Below are 22,374 nucleotides of genomic sequence, written 5' to 3'. Positions count from 1 at the left end.
CCACTTCTAAAATTGTCCCATCAGCCAAAGAATTTTCTAAGCCTCTTCTATAAGGGCAAGGGACAACAGTGGTGGTCATACGGAAGGAGAAAAAAAATTACATGAGGGGTTCAAGAAAGGAAATGAAAGGAAAAAGATTATCCCCTGGCTGCACTCCTTTAAATGGATCTTGTTGTTTTGAGAAATTTAGAATCCTAGATTTTTAGTTAGAAGGAACCTAGGAGATCATCTATGGAAATTTCCTCTTTTACAGATGAGGAAAAGCAGGCTAGAGAGGCTAAATGAGCTTCTTAAGGTCACCAAGTTGCTTTCATGGCAGAATTAAGGACACCATCTAAACATGGATTCTAAATCACTCATCTCTGTGATACCTGCGGCAGCCTGGAACTTTTCTTGGCATTTTATAAACTCTTTTGAGGAGTATGACCAAGCTAAGATTTTAGAACACCCTGCCCCAGGTCACCAAGATGCTAAGATGTTAATAGGAAATAAGAGGAAACATCAGCTATCCTTGCCCTTGCTTGTAGAGGGTGTTTCTGGAATTAATTAAGACTTGACTAAAGTGTTTGAAATTAATTATTTGAAGGTAAAAATAAAGTTTGGTTAAGAGAGAGGAGTGGAGGTTAAGTTGGTAACTCTTGTTATTCTAGGGACATTCTCCATGCTGACTTCTCAAAGTTTCTGTTAAATTGAGAAGACTTAGTTCATGGACTTGGCCAAGGAGAGTGGAAATAACGATTGCATTCTGTTTGGGGGCTTTTCACTGGTGTTTCCTTCTAAGGCAACTTTGTTCTGAGTGGTTAGCAAAGAGGGTGTTCTTGGTTTCCTCTCCCACCTCCTGCCCCGACTCTGGACATCCAACTACACAAAGTGCATCTAGTAAGGATTCTGCCTTTTCTTCTCCTTTGCTGATGCCCAAAGTCAGACATTTCCTTCTAGTGGACAAGACAGATACAGTCTCTGTCTTAACTGGCTCACAGTTTGGTGGAAAGGACAGACATTAAAAAAAAAGACAACTCAATCAGGTCTGATGATGATCAAGTCCAGAGTGCTTTGGTATCTGATCAGATTTGGGGGCAGGAAGAGCTTCCATAGGAGGAGATTTAAGATAAGATACAAATCGGCCAAGGATTTGAGGTTGTATGTGAGGGAGGAAGCAGCACATGGAAAGGTTCAGAGGAGAGAGCACCTCAAGGTAAACAGAAGGAGGCGCAGCCCAGAGAGTAGACAAGCCGAGAGGCTGTCCTGGGCATGGGAGCCACGGGACAGTTTGACTTCTTGAGGGCAGTGGATGCCACCGAAGGGTATGGGGCAGGTGAAAGCAGTTAATCAGATTTGCTTCAGAGGAATTCCTCATTCCCACAGTGGAGGGAATGAGCTAGATGGGAGTGAAGTGGGAAGCCACCTGTAGTATGGGCGAGAGGTGTTGGTGGCTTCTTTGGAAAGGACAGCAGTAAACTCCACGGTGATGGGTGTTGTATAGCCTAGGACAGTGCCTGGTACGTAATTAGACTGCGTAAATAGTAACTGAATGAATGAATAGGTATACTGTAAAAAATATTTAGGAGGACCTGATAATTAATCAGAATATAGGAGGTGAAAGGGAGGGAAGGGGCAGGAAAGATAACCAGATTTCTGCTCGCAGGTAACTGCATGGATGGCCAGGAACTGAGATGGGAAACAAGTTATGGGAAGGTTGAAGGGGCAGGTAATGGGAGGGGTGTCTATGTAGCTTTGGATGTGACAGGTTAAGACGCTGGGAAGCAGTTGGATATAAACTGAGTAGTAACACTATCAGTTCGAAAATCTTGATCTTATGGATGGTAGCGGGAGTCAGAGGAGTGCGTAGATGATATGGCCCAACGGGAGTATGCAGAGAGAAGAGAGGACTCTGCAGCGTTACAGTGGGTGTGACCCTCTGCCTTCCCCATTGCCGGGCTGTTTTGGCACGTGAGGGCTCATCATATTTCCAAACAGGGATTGGCATGGGGCCCCTTCAGAGAGCCCCGCAATCACTCATTATTCTCATTCAAGAAATCTAAACGAATATTTAAAAGATGGGCAGGTGAAGAGGAAAGTAAATTATCGTTTTGACAGTGTTCCGGCAGGTTCATCTTGGTTCTTTCGACAAATTTAGTTCAGTGAACGTTCTTGCCACTCTTTAGTCTGCTGAACTTGCAGTTCAGGTCATGGAGGGAAGGGGAGGGGCTGAGATGACAGCAGTGCATGATGCGAAGGCTTTACCCTCCCTGCATGGCCCTCTGGCCCCCGGTCTCTAGGCTGTCGGTTCCTCTCCCCTAGGATGGTAGCTGCAGCAGGTTACTCTGCCTGGTTGAACTACCTGGAATGCCGAGAGGTGGAACACGGTGTGCTGCACAGCCACACTGGGGCTGCCGATACCCCCTCTGTGGTCACCAAGAATGCCTGACTTCTGTTACCCCTGGGTGGTGACAGAGAGCCCTGGGGAGCAGGCTTGCTTTTCCCACAGTCCTTTTCTACTGCTTGTTGGCATTTTATGCTAGGGGCAGCCATGGGAAGCTCCTTGAGGACTGGGATTGAGTCTGTCTTGTTTGCCAGTGTATTTTCAGACCCTATTAGAGTGTCTGACACAAAGTTGAGTAAATAAATGAATCCTTTATCTACAATGAAGGTTTCCCCTCTGGGGAGATTTGTCAAGCACTGTGAGGCCCATTAAGTATAATTAGTGGGACAGCCAGATTTCAGAAGGAGAAATGAGCCCTTCGGATAAATAATGGGTAATGGGAATACTTTTCTTATTCTGAAGTCCTATATAAAGCAGTTTGGCCCTTTCGTCCTAATATGCTGCTATTTGTCTTTCTTTGGAGATGATACCCCTCTGTGTAGAGCAGGGGCTTGGGATTGCTTTTCCAGAAGTGATCAATGTGCTGGTGCACACTTTTTAACCTTGCTCCCTTGTCCCTAATCATGTGCATCTGTTGGCTAGATGCTGAGACTTGGTGCCTGGACTTGAGCCATGTAGAAGAGAGAGAGGTCCAGAGGAGAGCAAACCCATCACTGCAGCAGAATCGTCCCAGAGCACCTGAGGTTGGACAGAGGGTCAAATCCAGGACTCAGGGATGGGGGACAAGATTTTCACCGCGTTTCTTGTCCATGGCAACTACCTGAACTAGTGAATTCAGTGAACCTGAATTATTCAGTCTGTTAGGAGCGGCGTTGCTCTCCCATTTCCTTATTATTGATGTCTGCCATTTTCTCTGTAGGACTTTATAGTAGAAAGGGTCGCCTTCTCTGTATATGATGCATGGAGCAGACACCACAGGACTTAGTGGACCATGGGTGTCTTTGTTCAGACTGCTGGTGTTTATTGAGGACTAGTGGATGTCTTAGCACACCTAGCACTGGCCCCATGGCTGCTGGCCTTGTCCTTTTGCTCAGTGGAGACAGAGCTGCTAGCAATGGGGATCCAAATTCTGGGCAGAAGAGAAGAAACCTTCCTGATAATTAATGACCCACACAGAAGCGCTCATGCTTCAGCACTATTACAGGGCAGGACTGCAGAACATCTCAGGCAGATGTCCTTGGAAATCCAGTCTTGTGGATTCTCTCTGAAAACACCTGTCTGTGGTCACATTTGTGAAATACAGCACACTCTTTTATCTCCCTCTTGAAGATTCCTAATGACACATTGGTAGAACCCAGAAGTCTTACAGTAAAGAGCTTGTTGTTTAGCTTTGTTTGGCCCAATGCTTCCCATACATATTTGACCGTGGCAGTTTTTTTGTTTTAAATAACACCACTCTAAGTATCCCATGGTATTAGTGTTCTGTGGGGTGTATTTTAGGAAATGTTGCATCGAGAATTCTGGTTTTTGTTGTTTTTTGTTTACCTCTTAAGTTCTACCCTCTTCCTTTCTTATTCCCCCTTCTTAGGGTGAGTACATAGGAAAGACAGACTTTCTACAGTGAGTACTGAAAAGTGGAGGTGAGGTTTTCGAAGAGACTTAGAAAATGTCCCTTCACTGGCTAATCAGTGAAAGTATTTAAGTTAACGTTAAGCTGCTGCAGGCACGTGTGCTCAGTGTCAGGTTAAAGAATTCAAGTTTAGCGTGGTATGCAAGAGGGAATGACTACTTTGGGACTTTACGGGATCTCTCCTCTTAATACTTTCTTTCTTCAAATGTTGGGAAAATGAGTAAGGAAGAGACACTGGAAGTAAAGCAAATTCACTTTGAATTTGACTACAGAGTCAGTTTTCACAAAGAACTCTTTGGATTTTCCTCTGATATGCTTTGACTAGAGACACAGGGAGATGAATTCTCTGAATTTGGGTGAGTTACATTCCTACATTTTCGTGATTGTTGAAGTCTCTTAAGTCTATCCATTCCTTTTCATTTGTACTGTTACTATATAGATTCAGAACTTCATCTCCTTTCCTCTGCCTCCATCCATCCATCCATCCATCCGTCCATCCATGCTTTTATGCATTCATTCAACATACTCTAAGCATTGATATGTACTAGTTACCGAACACGCAAAGATGAATGGGTCATGGTGCCTGCTCTCCTGTTGCCTGTTTCTAAAGATGTGGAATGAGAGTCCAGCCTTTCTGAATTCTGGTCCTCCTGGCTGGAGTCACGTTTCTCAGCACATCTCTGATCCTGTCATGTCCTTTAAGAAACAGTTGGGAGCTCCTTATTACCTGTGGAAGGAGGAGGAGCCCCTGCCACCCCAGAGCAAGATGATATTTAAGGGACCCTTCATGCAGGCCCCAGCAGTCCCAGTCTCATCTCTGGCTTCTCTCTTCATACAGCTGTGGAAGCTGAGGGGCCACAGGGCTTCTCCCAGTCCTTGAGCATGTCTGCCACTCCCTGGCTCCTGCTGGTCCTCTGTCCTGCACCTCCTGCTCTTGAACTTTCTCCCCTTTCAAGGCCCGACTCACAAGCTGTGTTCTCTGGGCTTTAACAGGCTTCTGAACCCTCTCTTCCCACATTCTCCTGTTTTAGACTATGAGGCACAGACTTCTTGGGTCTGTTCTCTTGGGAGAAGGGTCATGTCCTGTTCAACTCAGCATTCTTGACCAGTAACCTAGTGCAGGGACCTGCACCTGGATGTAAGTGTTTAATTCATTCTGGAGCCATATCTTTGACAAATATGTATGTTTATGTGTCATATATATATATATATAAATAATTTTAAATTAGCTAGAAAAGTTCCATTAGAAAATTTAAAATTAATTTTATTAGTTTTTAACTTTTTGTACTTTCTACATATTTTAGAAAACTTAAAAAATCTTTTGTATAGTTCTTGTTAATATTTATTTATTTTTAATCAGTTGAATGCTTTACAATATTGGTTTGATTTCTGTCATACATCAACATGAAGTAACTATGGGTGTACATATGTCCCCTCCCTCTTGAATCTCCCTCCTACCTCCCACCTGTTCCTAACCCTCTAGGTTATTACAGAGCCCCAATCAGAGTTCCCTGAGTCATACGGCAAATTCCCATTGGCTAGCTATTTATTTATGTTATCATATATGCTTCTATGATTCCATCTTTTCCCTGTCATTCTGTATAATATGTATATAATGCTTTGTATACATATTATATAGTTTGTATAATATGCTCATTCCTTTTATATGTGTGTGTGCTAAGTTGCTTCAGTTGTGTCCAGCTCTTTGCAACCCTATGGACTGTACCACAGCAGTCCAGAAAAGCCCTTCCACACCAGAAAAGCCCTTCCTTTTATATACTGGAACCAAATTTTAGTTTATGTATAGCAATTTAGATTTTATTTTGGAGTTAAGTACTATATTTGGGCTTCCCAGGTGACTCAGTGGTAAAGAAACCGTCTGCCAATGCAGAAGACACAGGTTCAATCCCAGGGTTGGGAAGATCTCTTGGAGAAGGAAATGGCAACCCACCCCAGTCTTCCTGCCTGAGAATCCCATGGACAGAGGAGCCTGGCAGTCTACAAGATCATAGGGTTGCAAAAGAGTCGGACACTGCTTAGCGACTAAACAACAGCTACCCTATTTGAAGGGATGTGGACTATTTTAAATCTTGAAATCACTTCAGATAATTCTACTTCCAAAAGAAAAATGGGAGTTATTTTAGGTACTATAAAAAATCATAATTATATGGAACCACTATCATTTAATTGCATCTCTCCTTTTAATGAGAATTAAGTGTAATAAAATTTTATTAATTCAGACTCTATTCTTTGGCAATTTTTGATAGTTCAGTTACCAAGGTGGCAGACATTTTCAGTTGTTACTATATACTTTTTAAAAGAGCAAACTGCTCAAGTGTGTAGAAAGAGCCACCCATGTATGGATAGTTGATGTAATAATTACAAATAATTCCCATCTATTAATTACAGAATATCTAGCAGTACAGTGACATATTTGGCAATACCTTGTCAACTATTAATTTAACTAATTTTTTAAAAGAATAAGTGTAACTGAAGCTTTTATTAAACCTAATGGCTTTATTCTTAAATGGTCTGAGTTAATGAAATTTAACCAATTACTGGGTTGTTCTTTGTATTCAGATATTGGGTCTATAGATATCATCCACTGGGTGGGAGGGATGTGATTGAAGGGGCTGGTACCTACTCATTGGGCCTCCCAGACTGCATACAGCTGTCACCTACCCTTTGCTTATGGCTCTGTGCTGTGCTGTGCTTAGTTGCTCAGTCGTGTCCAACTCCCTGCAACCACATGGACTGTAGCCCGCCAGGCTCCTCTGCCCTTGGGATTCTCCAGCTTATGGCTCTAATTGCCAGTAATTTTAAGGAAGTCTCATTTACATGGGGAATGTGCCTACTTTCTCTCATTTGATCCTCACCACAGCTAGAGTTAAGGTGGGCATTACTATTCCTTGAGTGACTTGCCCACGTCACACAGCTGGAAGGGGCAGTAATAGTATTTTCCCCTGTGTTCTCAGTCTCCCTCTCTCCACACTTTATCATACTGTCTTTCAAATAATAGCGACTTAAGTTTGCAAAGGAGTAGGTATCTGTTACCTCATTCGCTTAAAAACCGGCCCCCCCTTGAGCTGTAATAAGTGGATCTGCCTGTTGCTTTTCTTTTCTGGAGATCCCGAGCTATATGCCATTCTTCCCACCTCCGTCAGCTTCTCCTGTGCTTTCAATTCACATCTAAGAGTCATTCTGAAAATATTTGACATCATGCTGCAGTATGATCAGACGGCAGGCTTTTGGCCACTCTGCCTTCACTTGCTGGTCCTCAGCTAGCTCTGCCTATATGCCCAGGGCTAAACATTAGCCAAGTAGTGAGCAGGGGCTTCTTGTGCCCTTAGCTTCTCCCATCTCTGCCCTCCTTTTTTCTCATGGAGCTCTGTTCTTAGCCCTTTTCTCCACTCTCTGTGAAAACTTGTTCTTCTGAAAGAATCACTCACTTTAAAGCATAAATCATTACAGACAAATATGTATTGAGCCTTACTGTTCTCAGGGAATTTATGTTTTAATGGAATAGAAGAAATATTTAGCCCAGAAAATTACTCCGTAATGGTAGAATTGGATTTCTGTGAGTAGGTGAGGATCATTTTTGAAGCTAGAATATTCTTATTGGAATCTTCAAAGTTACACATATATAAGTGGTTCCTTACTTCACTCACATGGAAAGTCAGTCTTATCCATGTCCTGCTCCTAATCCCCATCCTTACAAAAGAAAAAGCTGTGAGTAGAATGACTGCTTCCTGAGACCCAGGTATATTGGTTCTGTCTCATCATTTAATGTTAAAGTGGCCCTTGAGGGTGCAGACAGAATGTTTGCAGCAAATCCACATCTCATAGTCATAAAGAAGCATAGGCTTGCACTGTGGGCCTTTAACTTGTTTCTTAAAAAAATCAACCAACAAATATTGATTGAGCAACACTTCAGCTGTCTTCTCAAAGACATTTTGACCTTTCTGATTCCATTTTGTCTATTAGTGTGTTATGGAGCAGTGTGCTGTGCAAGTAGCAGAATCTGTGGCAGCTTTTAGTCTTTTTCTTGGAGGGATGTCTGTGTGGATGGTATATAATCTCACCCATTTAGAAAGACTGTGGTCTCCAAGGTGTAGTAATCAAGAGCTTGGGCCCTGGAGTCAGATGCCCCGGTTTTCATCTTGGCTTTGGTATGTATTGACTGTATGATTTGAAGCAAATTACTTGGCTTCTAAACCTCACTTTCCACATCTGCATAAGGGGGATACTGTTGGTACCTACCTGCCTGGGTGGTGGTAGCTGTGATTAAGATTAAATGATGGATTTAAAGAACTTTGCACTGTGCCTGGCACCTATTAAATATGAAATAATTACTAGCCATAATTATCTTCCTTTTGGTTCAGTGGTCCAGATTTTCTCCTAGTCTCCCTTATTTTTATTTCTAGAACACAAGGAATTGTACAGGAGCTTCTATAGGACTGTAGAGACTTTTAAATTAGACTGCCTTAAGGTTTTTGAAATTCAGTTATTCCAAGAAGGGCTTCAAAGAAAGCAAACTTTAATCTTAGTTTCTTGCCTGCTTTCCAGGCCATGTATTTATTCTGTTCTTAAGTGTAACTTCTCCAACAAATAGTTTGAATGTTACCTGTGCTTTCATTTCATAGTGTGGAAAACACATACGAATCACTTCAAGCTGTCTTCCAGCTTGTTTCAAACATAATTCAAGTCTTGAAATGATTATCTGGACATATGCATTCTAGGAACTGTTGGAGGAGAGAAACAGCACCAGCAGATACTTTTAGATTTGTTTTCTCAGTCTTAGATTCCCATGAAAGTTACAAAAGGGTGGTGAATCACTTGGGGTCCATTACGGCCCTGCTGATTTGCTTTGTGTTCTGGTCAGGTAAGCTAGTATGCATGTTCATAACCAATTAAAATGCCTCTAGAATGGCATTGACCAAGGCCATCCTTATTTTTAAGTCCCCAGGTAAGCAATTTTTCAACTTCAGCAAGGCATTTCAGAAATGCTTGACTTCATACTTCTCTGCCTTGTGATAAATAAATACAATTTTGATTTTATCTCAGAGTAATTAATTTAGATTTCTCCTTCTGGTATATAGAGTAGAATAATGTTCTATAGCTCTTTGAACATTAGATTGGAAAGAATGTGCCCTAAACATTTTGCTTAATTAAATCCTAAAGAGGTGGTACAAATTTTTCATGATTAATTGAAACATGCCTATTTTGACTGATGCATATTTATATGATATTATCATATGAAGGATTTATCATGTTATATAAACTATTCACTATGGGAATGTGATTTAAAGCTGTAAGCATTTTGCATTTGTTGCTGCATTGTTCATTATGAAAAATACACAGGCTAATAATGTCTATAAGGAAAAATCTGTTACAAGAATTTTCTTTGAGGTAATCTTGTCTCTAATGGCCCAGATTTTAGTCTACATATAAGAGATCAGGTTTTCCTAGTTTAAAGAAATATTTTTAAAATTAAAAAATTTTAAATCAGATAAGATTCAAAAAACTAAAGGTCTGGGGCCTTCTGTTTTGCCAGTGTAAAGCATGCACACAATTCCTGGGTTTCAGATTTTTAGAAAAAGATGTGCTTGTTAAAATGAACCAATTCTTTTGGCTTTAGTGTTTCCCAGGTGATGCTAGTGGTAAAGAACCCACCTGCCAATGCAGGAGACTCAGGAGACCTGGGTTCAATCCCTGGGTCGGGAAGATCCCCTAGAGGAGGACATGGGGTCCAATATTCTTGCCTGGAGAATCCCATGGTCAGAGGTGTCTGGTGGGCTACAATCCACAGGGTCACAAAGAATCAAACATGACTAAAGCAACTTAGCATGCATGCATGCATTTTGGCTTTAAGTACTTAAGAAAAGCTCATTTGCTAGGGATACAGACATGCTGTTTAAGATGGGGTACCATCTCATGTGTGGTGGCAGAATTTTCCGCTAAGTTTTAGCTGACAATATTAATTTTAATAACCAAAGTTCTTTCTTATTTCTTAAATATATTAATAAAAATGACTTTTATTAAGACTAGAACATCTGAGATATCTGAACATGTTTTCATGAACTTTTGGAATAATCCCTTTATCTGACTCTTCTTTGGAGCATTAGCTGTTGATAACAGTTTGGTGACAGAACAGGAGATATCTGATGACAGTTTTCCAAAGGGTTTGCCTTTATGAAACACAATTTTATGAAAAACGAAAGAGAATACTGAATTATTTAACAAGACAGATGCTAAGTACCATTCTAAGAGTTTTCCAACTGCCAGATACAAAAGTGCACAATTTCTTTTGTCTCATTTTCTCATATCGTTACTTTGTAGTACAAATTATTTATAAAAATAATCTGCTTTAAAATTATCCTTTTTATGTGTTAGCTCTATTGTAAAAAACTATCCTTGCCTCTCCTTTAAAAAAGACAAGTAGGACTGTGTGGTGATGATGGAGTAAAATATGAGACAGACCTGTGAGTGGCCTTTTTGCCCTGGGCATCATTCCTTCAGGTCAGGCCAGGATTCAGGCCAGCTGCCCAGCCTTCTCATAGCTTTGCTCCTCTGTCATCTCGCTTTTAGTCTGTGATAGTTAAAGATCTAGGACTAAAACACTTACTACCCCCACATCCCTCCAAATCAGACTATTTAAAGGAAGACACCGCAAGGGGAAACCTAAGGCATGTTCTAAAGTGGCTCCTGGGGAAGTGGGGTCTCCTCATTGAACTTTGAGGGCAAATAATTTCCCCCATAATATCTTTTTTTCCTTACAGATTTCACCAGAATCAACCTTTTGGCCAACGGATCATTTGTGAGAATTCTGCTGTATCATCTTTTTTTCAGGAATTTAAGATTTTCAAGTAGCTAACTGGAAAAATAGAAACTATTAGTTTCTATTAAAATAAAATTTAAAATATTAGTACTAGTTAGTTTAGTAATGATAGATGATTATTTTCTACATATACTATTGCTAATCTAATTTTAAAAACTCCACCATACTCTAAGGGAAATTATAGAGTCTTGTTAATTTTTCATACCATGTAAAATATCTGTAGACAGGTGCCATATTATTAATCATACAAAATATAAATAAATCTTGCTTTGAATAGAATACATTATTAAATACAGTCATTGCATGACATTTGAATTCATGTTATGACTCCATTTAAAGGAAGTTATTTTATCAAAAATGTTTGATTAACATCAGAGGTTCTTTTTTTATAGTGTCTCATTTGATAATTAACAATCAATTACAACATGTAATTTGTGAAATAAAAATGATCATTAAAATGACAATACTTATTCCATTAAGGTAAACAAAATGCTACACAGAGTTTTGAGTGATGACACTTGGTGGGGGAAAAAAGCCATATCACTGCACTACAAATTAGTTTGCTTCTAATTTTGCAGGCTGATGACCGTACTGCCTCAAACCAAATCTTTTCCCCTGGAAATGGAATGATTGCATGACAGGCTCTATGAACCATGAATATGTCAACAACTCATGAACCAGGCCTTGCTTAGCAATTAGTCTTTGGGGGATTTTATTCGGAAATCAGACAACACTATACCAGAGCTTGTTGGGGATTTTATGATTGCCACCCATGTCTGGAGCATGAGTTTGGGTTAGTACGAAAAAAAAAATCCATAAAGGAGGAAGAGGTAGGCAATCAGTCATACACACACACACACACACACACACACACACGGTCAATTGGGATGACCATGGAAACGTAAGATACAGTGAGAGCCCCCTAGGAGGTAGCAAGGAAATATTTCTTAGATTTCCACTAAGAAATCGTCTATTTTCTGTGTAAATACCCGTGTTTCCCTGACTCCAGTCATTTGAATATCACCATCACATTTTGTTACACCATCTTACCACCTGGACTATGATTTACTCAATATATTTTATTAACTGACTCACTTTAAAAGCCTTTGTTTGTCTTAAGCAATATATTTGTGATACTCTGGGCTTGTTGTGCTAGTTAAATTTGTTTTTTTTTTCTCTTACAAAGGACAAGAAATACAGTAGTTTAAATATTGAAAATATCTGTCTACCACCTAACATTATTCTAAGTGTTCCCTCGACATGGGTACCAGGTGCTACAGAAGCTACTAGGACCACCAGTCTGGCTGAGAATGATCTGGGCAGCTGAGTGACCTCAGGCCTCATGGCTGACACTCCCCATTACCATTCCTCCATCCAAGGACCATGAACCACATCACCTGGAGGGGAATTTGAATCAGTACTGTGCCTCCCCAAGGATGGCGGTTAGGGAAGGCTGTATCATAGCAGACTGCCCAGTGAGCTGGGATACTGCCTGCCTTCAGGAGAACCTGGCCACTCACACCTCTCCTTTCTTTGACTGACCCTATCACCCAGAAATCGTTATATTGCAAGAGTCAACAAACACCCCCTTTCATGTAACAGTAATTGGGAACACAGAAAGATTGAGCCTGGCTCCTGACTGTCCCAATTCACATGGGGACATCACTTTTATCGGTTAGCACTGGGCAGCCCACGCAATATGGATCTTGTAGGCTGTCAGCAGTACCCTTGAAGAAAGGAGTCACTTTCCAAGCTTCATTAGTACAGAGCCTGGTTTAACCAGGCAGAATAAGCATTTGTACCAGGATAAGAAGCCCTGGGACCCTCATGGCTCTGCAGTCATGCTTTGGTTTTTAAATAAATGATGTCTTTTGGAAACATAGGAGCCAACCAAAAAAAAAAAAAAAAGAAAGAAAGAAAGAAAGAAAAACGAGAGGGAGAAAAGCACTAAGTCTTTCCACCAAGAGCTGGCTATTTTCCTAGGTCAGAAAGTGGTGAGGTACTGAAATTAAGATCAGACCTCAAGTAAATCTCTGAGGTTCAGGGTGTGTCTAAGTTTGAAGGGATGTTTGCTTCTGATATGAACATTTTTCTTATACTTTTATTATAGAAGATGATGTGTCAAATGTACAAATAATGTGTGCCTGGTGCCAGAAAGTGGGAATCAAGCGCTATTCCCTGAGTATGGGAAGTGAGGTGAAAAGCTTCTGCAGCGAGAAGTGCTTTGCCGCCTGCCGACGAGCCTACTTCAAGAGAAATAAGGTAAGAGCACCGTAGAGAGAGGCGGCCCATGCAGGCCTCACCACCCCGTGCGCATGCGCCTCTTAGCTTCTAGCTGAACTCACTGCGCACCCCGTACTTTTTGATTCTTTCTGTTTTGTCTGTTCTCTTTCTCTGTCATACTTAACCTTCTGGATTAAGGAGCCCCCTTCTAATGTGTAACCTGTCCTTCAATTTCTCTTGTCTTGGTGTTTGAATTCTGAGAGGGTGAATGAATCTGATGAAGACACAGTGGTCGCAGCCGGTATCCTAAGTGACAGTGTCTCTCTGGCAGTGGAGTACTAGACGAGGGTCTATGAAAGAGAAGTGGTAGGAATTTCCTATCAAGGCCGAAGAACTAGCCACAGAAGCATGGCCAGAAAGCTTTTAGTCCGCTCAGCTTTATACTTGTTTGCAAGGCGAATGTTGCTCTGGCTCTTTCCAAAATCCGACCCACAAATTCTAATCGGGAAAAAGTCAAGTTTTTCTTGACACCTTACATTAAAATTGATTGATATTGAGAGAAGATGAAATAATGAATATATGAACCAACCTTGCTCACACAGCGAAGTGTTTGTGAGAAGCATGGTGGGTGAACACAGGAACAGCCATGGTTATGGTTTCTTTTTTTGTTTTGCCTTAAGACATCTCAGATCTGAAAGTGTCCTTTTAGAATAGCTTTAGCCACCATTGATGGGAAATGGAATGCATGATGTTTGTACAATCAACATACACACTCAGTTAATTTCCTAATCTTTTAAGAACCGCTATTGCATTCTGCCACTAATAATTGAAGTCAATTGCTAGTTCATGATGATTTTCCATTGATCTGCAAATCTTCCTTAATTCATAAAATCGTCCACATTTTGCTAACCATTTCCATTATACAATATCAAAATCTGTCCTTCTTTGAGGCAAACAGTTACTGTTTTTTTAAGTCTGATATTTGCAATCCTGAAATGCTAATTTGGGGCTCACTGCATTGCAAGAAGCACTGTTGCAGCAAATTATCTCCTTCAAATTTGGGTCACATCATTCAGCCAAAAAACATAATGCCAAAAGAATTAGGCTGCAGAATTCAGCGAGGTGGAATTTTAGTAGCAGTCTCTAAGAATTAGTCTCATAATCTTCACTGGAACAGGGAGACAAGTAAGGAAATTGGAATTCTTTTGGGACAGTCAACAGTTCACTTTCCCTTGGGAGGGGCCTCATGGGAGGGGCTGGTGAGGCTTTAGAGGAGGGTGGTTGGAACAACGCATGGGAGACACGTTTTGTTTTAATATTTGGGGATTAAAATGATCTCTGAGACCCTGGGGCTCCCGTTTTGAATGCTGAGCACTGGGGTAACAATCACAAGAGTGGGCCCAGAGCTTTCATCTTCAAAGCCGTACTTACCACAACAAAATACTTTGCATTCCATCCCAGAAGATGGCTATAGAACAGGGGTTTTGTCTTTCTATGATTCCAAAGGGTTATGGGTCTGAATCTTGATGGACTGCCTGTAGTGAATAAAATCAAGCAAGATAAATTTGTCACAGTCCTGGTAATACATGTTGCACTTTGCGCAGTGATCCAACTTTTTAAGCCTTTGATAAAAGGCATCTGATTCAATTTGAAAAAAAAAAAGTCCATAAAATATATATGTATAATACATATCATATATACAGCATATACATATTTATAATTATAAAGTTTAAGGTCAAACTGAATTTAAAATTCCATAGCATACAGTTTTGAAAAATGGATAACTGGGAGCCAAGATAAGAGTATTTGGAATACTTAGTATGTAAAATCAGCAAAGGGAGAAAGACTTTTCACTTCCTGCAAGTAGTTATTGGGGTAGTTCTTTGAATATCCTGTAAAACCTGGGAGTGGCAGTGACTTGAAGTTTAGCCAGTGACTTTGAGGGCTGACCCCCCAGCCCATTAGTGTACATACAATACCTGTCTTCTCTGCAATCTTCATGCTTATTTATGTATTCCAAACCTCTGCCGCACTGGACGGTCTCGTTTTTCAGATAGAGAAATAAATTGGTCACATCGCATGCTGGATTCTTTTTTTTTTTTTAATTTCAAGAGTGTTATCTCTGCAACAATATCCTATTGTATTACAATAAACATGTACAGCTGCTGCATTTCTGTTAACTGATAGGATTTTGTGGTCATTTCATTTAGGGCTTGGGTTTCCTAATGGATTGTATTAGATACCAGTCTCCATCCTGCCATTTCTAAGAACTGCTGTACTAAACCCCAGGGTGTTCCTCACTGAAGACAATAGCAAATAGCTACTTCTGTTCTTGTATCATTTAACAAAGTCTTTAGTCCTCATTATTAAAATTGTGGACTGCTTAATCTTAGAGGGCAGAATTCCTCCCATTCCTACATAAAAGATTTTCTGGCTAAATTCTACACTTTTAAATACTGGGAAGTGGATGGAAAACAGTGAATAATGTGTATGCAGAACAGAATTTTGCCTTAGGTATAATGTACAATCTAAAAAAACATGTAAAATTAACTATGTTGTAAATTATGCTTTATAATGACAGCCCACTTCTTGGTAGATAGCATGCTGGGATCTAAAAATGGTCTCTAAGTTGAACCCAAATTGCATGCATAACTTTACAAAGAAAAATCCTGGTAGAAAAGGTAGCTAATTAGGAGCAGTATTCAGCTGACCTCTGTTTTGTGTCTGAGCAACACCTGCATTTGTGAATGTAAATTGGACAGCTGTGCCTGTGCTTCCCCTGCCATCCTCTTCACAAATGCTTGGGTATAAAGGCAGGAACTGATTTTCTGCTAAAAAACAAGGACAAAAATAGCCCAACTCTCAGAATGAAGGCCCGCTGAAAATTGGCTCTTTAAATTTCATTTGCTTCTCAAACCTTCTTTCTCCTGGGGTCTCTGGGTTTGTTTGATGGAATAGGTTAAGAATGACACATCCCTGTCTTCCAAACCCTGGTGCTGTGAAGTAAGGGGGGGATGGAAGGAAGCCAAGTTAACCCTTTGTGGCATGTAGCTTATAATTTTAAACCAATTTAAAATTCAATTTGAAGAGTAATTTGGATTGCTGTAAGTATGTAGGCTTTCTTCGGAATGCTTCTGCTAGAACTGTGAGTCACAGCTGTATTCATTTAAGGAGCCCAACTACCAGCTTACACATTTCAGGATGTTGGCTCTAGGAAGTGTATGGTGTTGATTCATAATCATATTTCATAGAATCCTTATCCCCAACAGGCTCGACTGCTGACTCCAAAGTGTTTGAGACAATGGGTAAGACAAGTACTTTTGTAGTCTGTGGGCATCAGCCGAACAATGGGATGTCAATTTCATTACTTGATGCACTGCAGACTTTTCAGGGAACTAATAGCTCATGCTTTTCCCAGCCCCTTCTTGAGGCCACAAGTAGAGAAGAACTTGAGAACATTTCTAGCCTAGTGTTTTGCCTAGGAGTTGGAAAGTTGCAGACTCCTTAGTGGTTTTGTAAGAGATGCTGAAGTGTTTAGTCCAACTAATACCAGTTTTACTTTGCACAATAACAGACACTTAAAAATATTCTTTCCTAAGGGAGTGATGCCTTATAACCATTATCCCACTTAAAACAAGAGTAACAAACAAGACCACAAATAGTAGTCATTTCCAAATATCCTGTGTTTGATCTTTTTCCTTCTGCATGGGAAATATCCTGTTGTCTAAACTGATGTCTAGAAATCAAGCAAGAAATCAAAATTCAAAACAAACGGCTAACACAGGCAATGTAAAGGTTTTCTTTCCTCGTTCAGATACCAAATTTATAGTGGTCTCACTGATACTTTAGTAATAGACACAAATTCCTAATAGCACCAAAGTTTTGCTTCTTTGTTCTAATTTTTCTGTAACTTGAGATAAGAATAGATGGAAATACATCTTCAGTATCACAACATTGCTGTTCTTCCACAGACTATAGTGAGAAAATATCTATGTAGATAAGAGATAAAGATGAAGCAAACAAAAAAAAAAAACAAAACAAAACAAAAAAAAAGAGATAAAGATGAATTAAAAACAAAAAGGTTATATAGATAGAAACAACATTTGCAGATGATATCAATAAGATCTTCATAACAATCATGGTAATAATAACAAATATTCAATGAGGAGAATATTGTATAATAAGCATTTCCTTTACTTTCAAGCTGTATCGTTGGATACACAGCATGTATCATCATAGTATTTGGAGTTACATTTTGTTTAGACTGTTAGGCTGTTTATTAAACTTGAATATATCCTGGGGAAGATTCTCAGTTTCAGACCTCACTATAGAACCTAGTAGTGCAGAAGAAATGTGTAACAATTGCCTTGTTAATCTAGTGATTAACCTGTCTCCTTTTTTTCATTTAAACACCTGCAAGATTTAATTTGCAAAATGGCTATCATTCATGAAGGTTTAGGGAAAGACATTAAATTACCTGTAATTAATGTCCCAGTTGCCTGAAGCTTAGGCCATGGACTTGCTTTTGCCAGTTGTTTGCAAATATTCTTGATTGACGAGAATTCTTAGGGAGCACGATTTCTTCCTGTAGATTCACAGTTTTTTTATGGGGTGCCATTCTTTTTGGTGCCAATGTTTTTATGGGGTTGAGACTCTATGACTATATACCTGCACTCTGGCCTGGTGAATATCTGCTTTGGTTCTGCATTGTCTTCGAACTGTGCTGCAAGCCTGCCCACCGCCTGCCTATAGAGTGGCCGCTGCCTCCCAGGACTTTAACCCACAGGCCAGAGGCTGAGTTAGTTCCTTTTCAGTTACAGCAAACAAAGGTGTCCTCAGGAAGCTTTGGGAGAAAGAATAACAAACCCACCTGTTTTCTTGTTCTCTAGTATTTTGAAATATGGGATGGAATATTGATGAAATTCTGCAAATAAGAACCTGTGAAAAAAAACACCAGCAGAGGAGAGGAACTGTGTTAGTCCTTTGAAACACATTCAGGGTAGGGGTAGAGCAAGAGAATTCTGGCCAGAGAAATAAGAAGTAAATCAGGTTAAAGTGATGCGACCCTTGAGGAGAGGCAGAAAGAGTCTGAGGGCAGAGCTTCTCAGGCCAGGTAGGAGCCAGTGCCCTAGGAAGCCATCAATCAGAAGCTTCGGGGAGAGGCATGCGATCTTGAGTTTATCAGAACACTTGAACACTACTTGAGAAACACTGGTCTAAGGGACCCCCAGAACACAAAAAGAATGGGGCAAGCAAAAGAAAGAAAGGGATCGCAACCATGTACTGAAGGAAAGGAATAGCAACCATGTCCCATAGTTTTGAATGGGCTACATGTTGGGATATTGTGGGGAAACAGAAATAATTTTAAACTATTAACCCCAGAATAGATGTCAGCTTCTGAATAATATTAGATATTTTATATTAAATATGAAGAGATGATTAAAACTCCAAATAGCTTCAAGCACCAATACTTTATTCAACGTTTCTTTTCAATGAGCAGAAGGAAGAGGGGCTACTTTCCATAGATTCAAATCCCGTCACCCAGAGAGCGATACACAGGGTTACTGACATAGATGCTTGAATGTTAATTTTCAGACAGTCAGCCTCTGGCCATCCTTCTGGTGATAGCTAATGCTTTACACTTAAATCAAGTTTTTCTCATCTGAACTGCCGGTAATTATCCAATCCATCTCAAAGGCACACTCCCTTTTAACATTAACCACAGTGTCAGATTGCATCAGCTGCATTGTGCTCCGGTGGCTGCGGCTGCAGAGTGATGAATGTTTGTGCTCTGAGTTCCTTGTCCGGTGTGTTTGGTTAGTGGGCAGTTCAGGGAAACAAATGATTAGGAAGGGGTTTAGTTATTTGGGACCTGCATTCTCCTTATTGATCCAGTCACTCGCATCGTCAACTTTCTCACCTTGCTGCTAACAGTGTTTAGGTTTATCTGAAGAATGAGCTTTTGAAGAAATATCTAATGGCTCATTTTCATGTCCTTCTCCAGTCGTCAGCTCCATGCAGCTCAGAGTTACTCTTTGTGCTGATTTTAAAAGGAAGCTGTCATGCAACCATACTAGTAACGACTAGGAGGGGGAGAAGTTTCTAAGAGTGCTTAGTGCACTGTCTGGAGAAACCAAGAGAGATGATTGTGCATTTTCCTAGGATTGTAGTTATGCTCTGTAAATTCAAATGCTTCGTTAAAAATGTTAACTGTCTAAATAAGTACATGCATAAGACAGGCCAGGTGGCTTGCTTTGAGATATTTTAAGATAGTAGTTTGAGTCCAGAATTTCTCTCATACACTTTTGCAATGTCTGGTCATAAAACCTAGTACGCCCAAGAGGGCCATATGCAGGAGATGCAAACTATAGGCACACCCGTGGTTATTTTTATTTCTCTCCCATCTCAGTACCTCTGGATAGCTTTTGTACACATAAGCAAAAGTGTGAACTGGGCAAGCCACGTGCACTTCTTTGTTCCTTGGACTTTCTGCTCTTTGTTCTTATTCTCACAGATTAGGATGGAGTACAGAAAATCTTGCAGCAGAGGGCCACTTAATTTCTGCCCCAGCAGCTCAGACTGAGAATGGGAAATTCCCTAGGTTGCTATCCACTCTTAGGGTGGCCATGCACACAGTCAAGTCTAATGTCTCCTGACAGGCTGCCCTTGGAGGTTACAAATGCCAGTCTGTTGTATTCTCTGTAAACACAGGCTGTGGGCCAGAGCAGGGCCCTACTACAAGCTCTGGAAGGCAGATCAATGGTTTAATGAATCCATAAAAGATGCTTGAACTCTGCTGCAATTTACTGAGCACTCTAGCTAAGAAACTCCTGTAGTCTTTAAGAAAGATGGAGATAATCAAAGGCCATAGATAGAAGCCAGTGTCTGATAATCACAACCTCCCGGAATTTGTGTTGTGGTCTCCTGGCTAACAGAGTGTTAGTCAGGTCAAGGCTCTGGAACTTACCACATCTGTATTGATATTTTCTGAATGTTTGAGCTGAATTTGGCCTGGAGATGACATAAGTGTAGTAGGGCTACTTCTGTGAGAACTGTTTTAAAAAGCTATGAGATATTATTTAAAATAAATTTTTCTTAAGGCAGAATGATTAAGCTCAAAATTATATTTATTTCTAACATGTGGTGGCTTTGAAAGGCATCCCTGTGATGAAAAGTAAATAGGTGAATAAAATTCATTCTTGATTAAGTCCTCAAAATGTCAAATTGCACAGTGTTAAGAGCCCTGATTAATTCTTCTGAGGTAAAATATTCCTCCTTAGTTTGCTATGATTAAGGGTTAACCTCTTCTATTATAAATTCAGATATTAATGTATTTAACATATTTTCTGCTTAACTTATCTTCTAATAGAAGAAAATATAGTTAATAGATGTGCATTTTTTACTTTCAAATGTGCTTTGGAAACATACTGATTTGTGAGAAAGTTTTGGATGCATGTAGGAGAATTCCTTCTTAAATATGTTGAAAGGTATTTGAAAGTATTTAATCACTTTTGATTGTGAGAAAACAACTTTGGAATGATTATTTTTTTCCCACAGAGATAGTAGATTTTATGACAAATGAAAGATTTTGCATCCAATTTTTTATCACAAAAACTGAAACTGAATTTAAGAGAGTCTGCTCTCTTAATGCAGGCTCCTACCCCAATAAGTATATTTGGGGGGTTCAATGAGTAATAGGAGTTTTGAGGTATAAAGACCGCTAGTCTTCTTCACAGGTGAATATCACAAGATGAATTGGTGATTTCTATATGGATCCAATAAATCATATGTTATCTCTTATTATGTTTTGATAGAAAGGTTGCATATTATTTATAATGTGGCAAGCAGTTCTGTGACTGCACATCCAATTCTTTGCTATAAGAGCCTTTGAAGGCCCTGACACTTCCTGTGATCATCCATAGGGTTGCCTATTTCATAAGTGGGAGCAATTTAAGTTGTTGATCTCAAATGATTTAGAGATACAGAGATCCAGGAGTAGGTGAGATAAAGCTGGGCAAAAGGTAAAAACAAGGGGGATTTGTCCAACAGAGGCAGATGCCTCTGTGCTGCTCTTTTCTTTGTTTTTGGCCAAGCTTAAGAAAAAAAGCCTTGTTACTTATTCATCCATTCATTCTTAGAAAATAAAACGAAAAGTATATTGAGCTCCTATAATGTGCTGGGTACTATTTTAGGCTTAGTGGCTACATCATTGAACAAGAGAAAAATCCCTGCCTTAAAGGGACTTACAGTCCATTCTTGAAGGGAGATGGATAATATACAAGTTAAAAATATGTATGTATTGAACACAATTTCAGGTAGTGATATATGCTATGAAGAAAATGTAGGGTGAGGGGATGGATAGTGATGAGGTACTGTTTTGTACCTGATGGTCACAAAAGTTATCTCTGAGAAGGTGAAGTGTGGGCAGGGACAAAATGAAGTGATGGAGTAGTCACGTGACATGTTTTGCAGAGGGCTCCAGGGAGCGAGCGAGTGAAAGGCAGCAATGAGGCAGGAACAGTTTTGGCATTTTTGAGCGATAGCAAGAAGGTCATTGTGTCTGCAGTTGAATGATCAAGGTGGTTAGTGGCCAGATCATGTAGGCTGGAGAGGTAATAGTTTGGATTTTGTTCTAAGTAGGATGGCAGCTATTGGAAGGTGTTGAATAGGGAGCGTGACATCTGATTTTTGTTGTTGATTGGATTTCTATATCAAGGAAGTAATACATTTAAGATCCTGGAGGCAAAGGGGATTTTGAGAGTAAGAAAGGCAACAGCATTCCCATCAAAGTTGGGTGTGTCTGGCAACAGAAAATTTAAAATATCGTATTCACTGAATTATTCATTCGTAGTTATGAAACATTTCCCAGTAGCAAAAGTGTGTTGAACCAATTTAGGTTTCTTTTTCGTTCGTTCTTTTTTTTGGGCATACTGTGGGAAGAAATGAATGAAGGATAGATGTTGTTGGTTAAATGTTCTGACACAGCAGTTTTCTTTCTATGGGGTTGACAAGGCTTGCTCCCAACCTAATGGGGAGGTTAAGGCCTCAGGAGGCAAGCTCAAGTGCCATATGGAACCCAAGTCTTATCCTGGGAGACATACAACATATACAGGCCTTCTCAAGCTCTATCCCTCAAAGAAGCATGATGAAAAGGAGGTGGAAACTTTGAAGGGACCATCTTTGGATCAAATTATTTAAAGTTTATTTTAAGTGTGTTAGTCACTCAGTCGTGTCTGACTCTTTGTGACCCCATGGACTGTAGCCCGCCAGGGTCCTCTGTCCATGGGATTCTCCAGGCAAGAACACTGGAGTGGGTTGCCATTCCCTTCTCCAGGGGATCTTCCCAACCCAGGGATCAAA

General features: G+C 40.1%; 1 protein-coding gene across 1 annotated transcript in view; it reads left to right on the top strand.

The window, feature by feature from the left end:
- Nucleotides 1-22,374, top strand: part of SOBP (sine oculis binding protein homolog) — a 147,468-nt gene that overhangs the window by 31,760 nt on the left and 93,334 nt on the right. Inside the window, exon 4 of the mRNA XM_068985550.1 lies at nt 12,902-13,053. Within this exon, the coding sequence (XP_068841651.1) occupies nt 12,902-13,053 (152 nt within the window). The remainder of the gene's footprint in view (nt 1-12,901; nt 13,054-22,374) is intronic.

This window comes from Capricornis sumatraensis, chromosome 13 (assembly GCF_032405125.1).
Source record: "Capricornis sumatraensis isolate serow.1 chromosome 13, serow.2, whole genome shotgun sequence".
Lineage (NCBI taxonomy): Eukaryota > Metazoa > Chordata > Mammalia > Artiodactyla > Bovidae > Capricornis > Capricornis sumatraensis.
The sequence above is the reverse complement of the archived record's forward strand: the minus strand, read 5'-3'. Positions and strand labels throughout refer to the sequence as shown.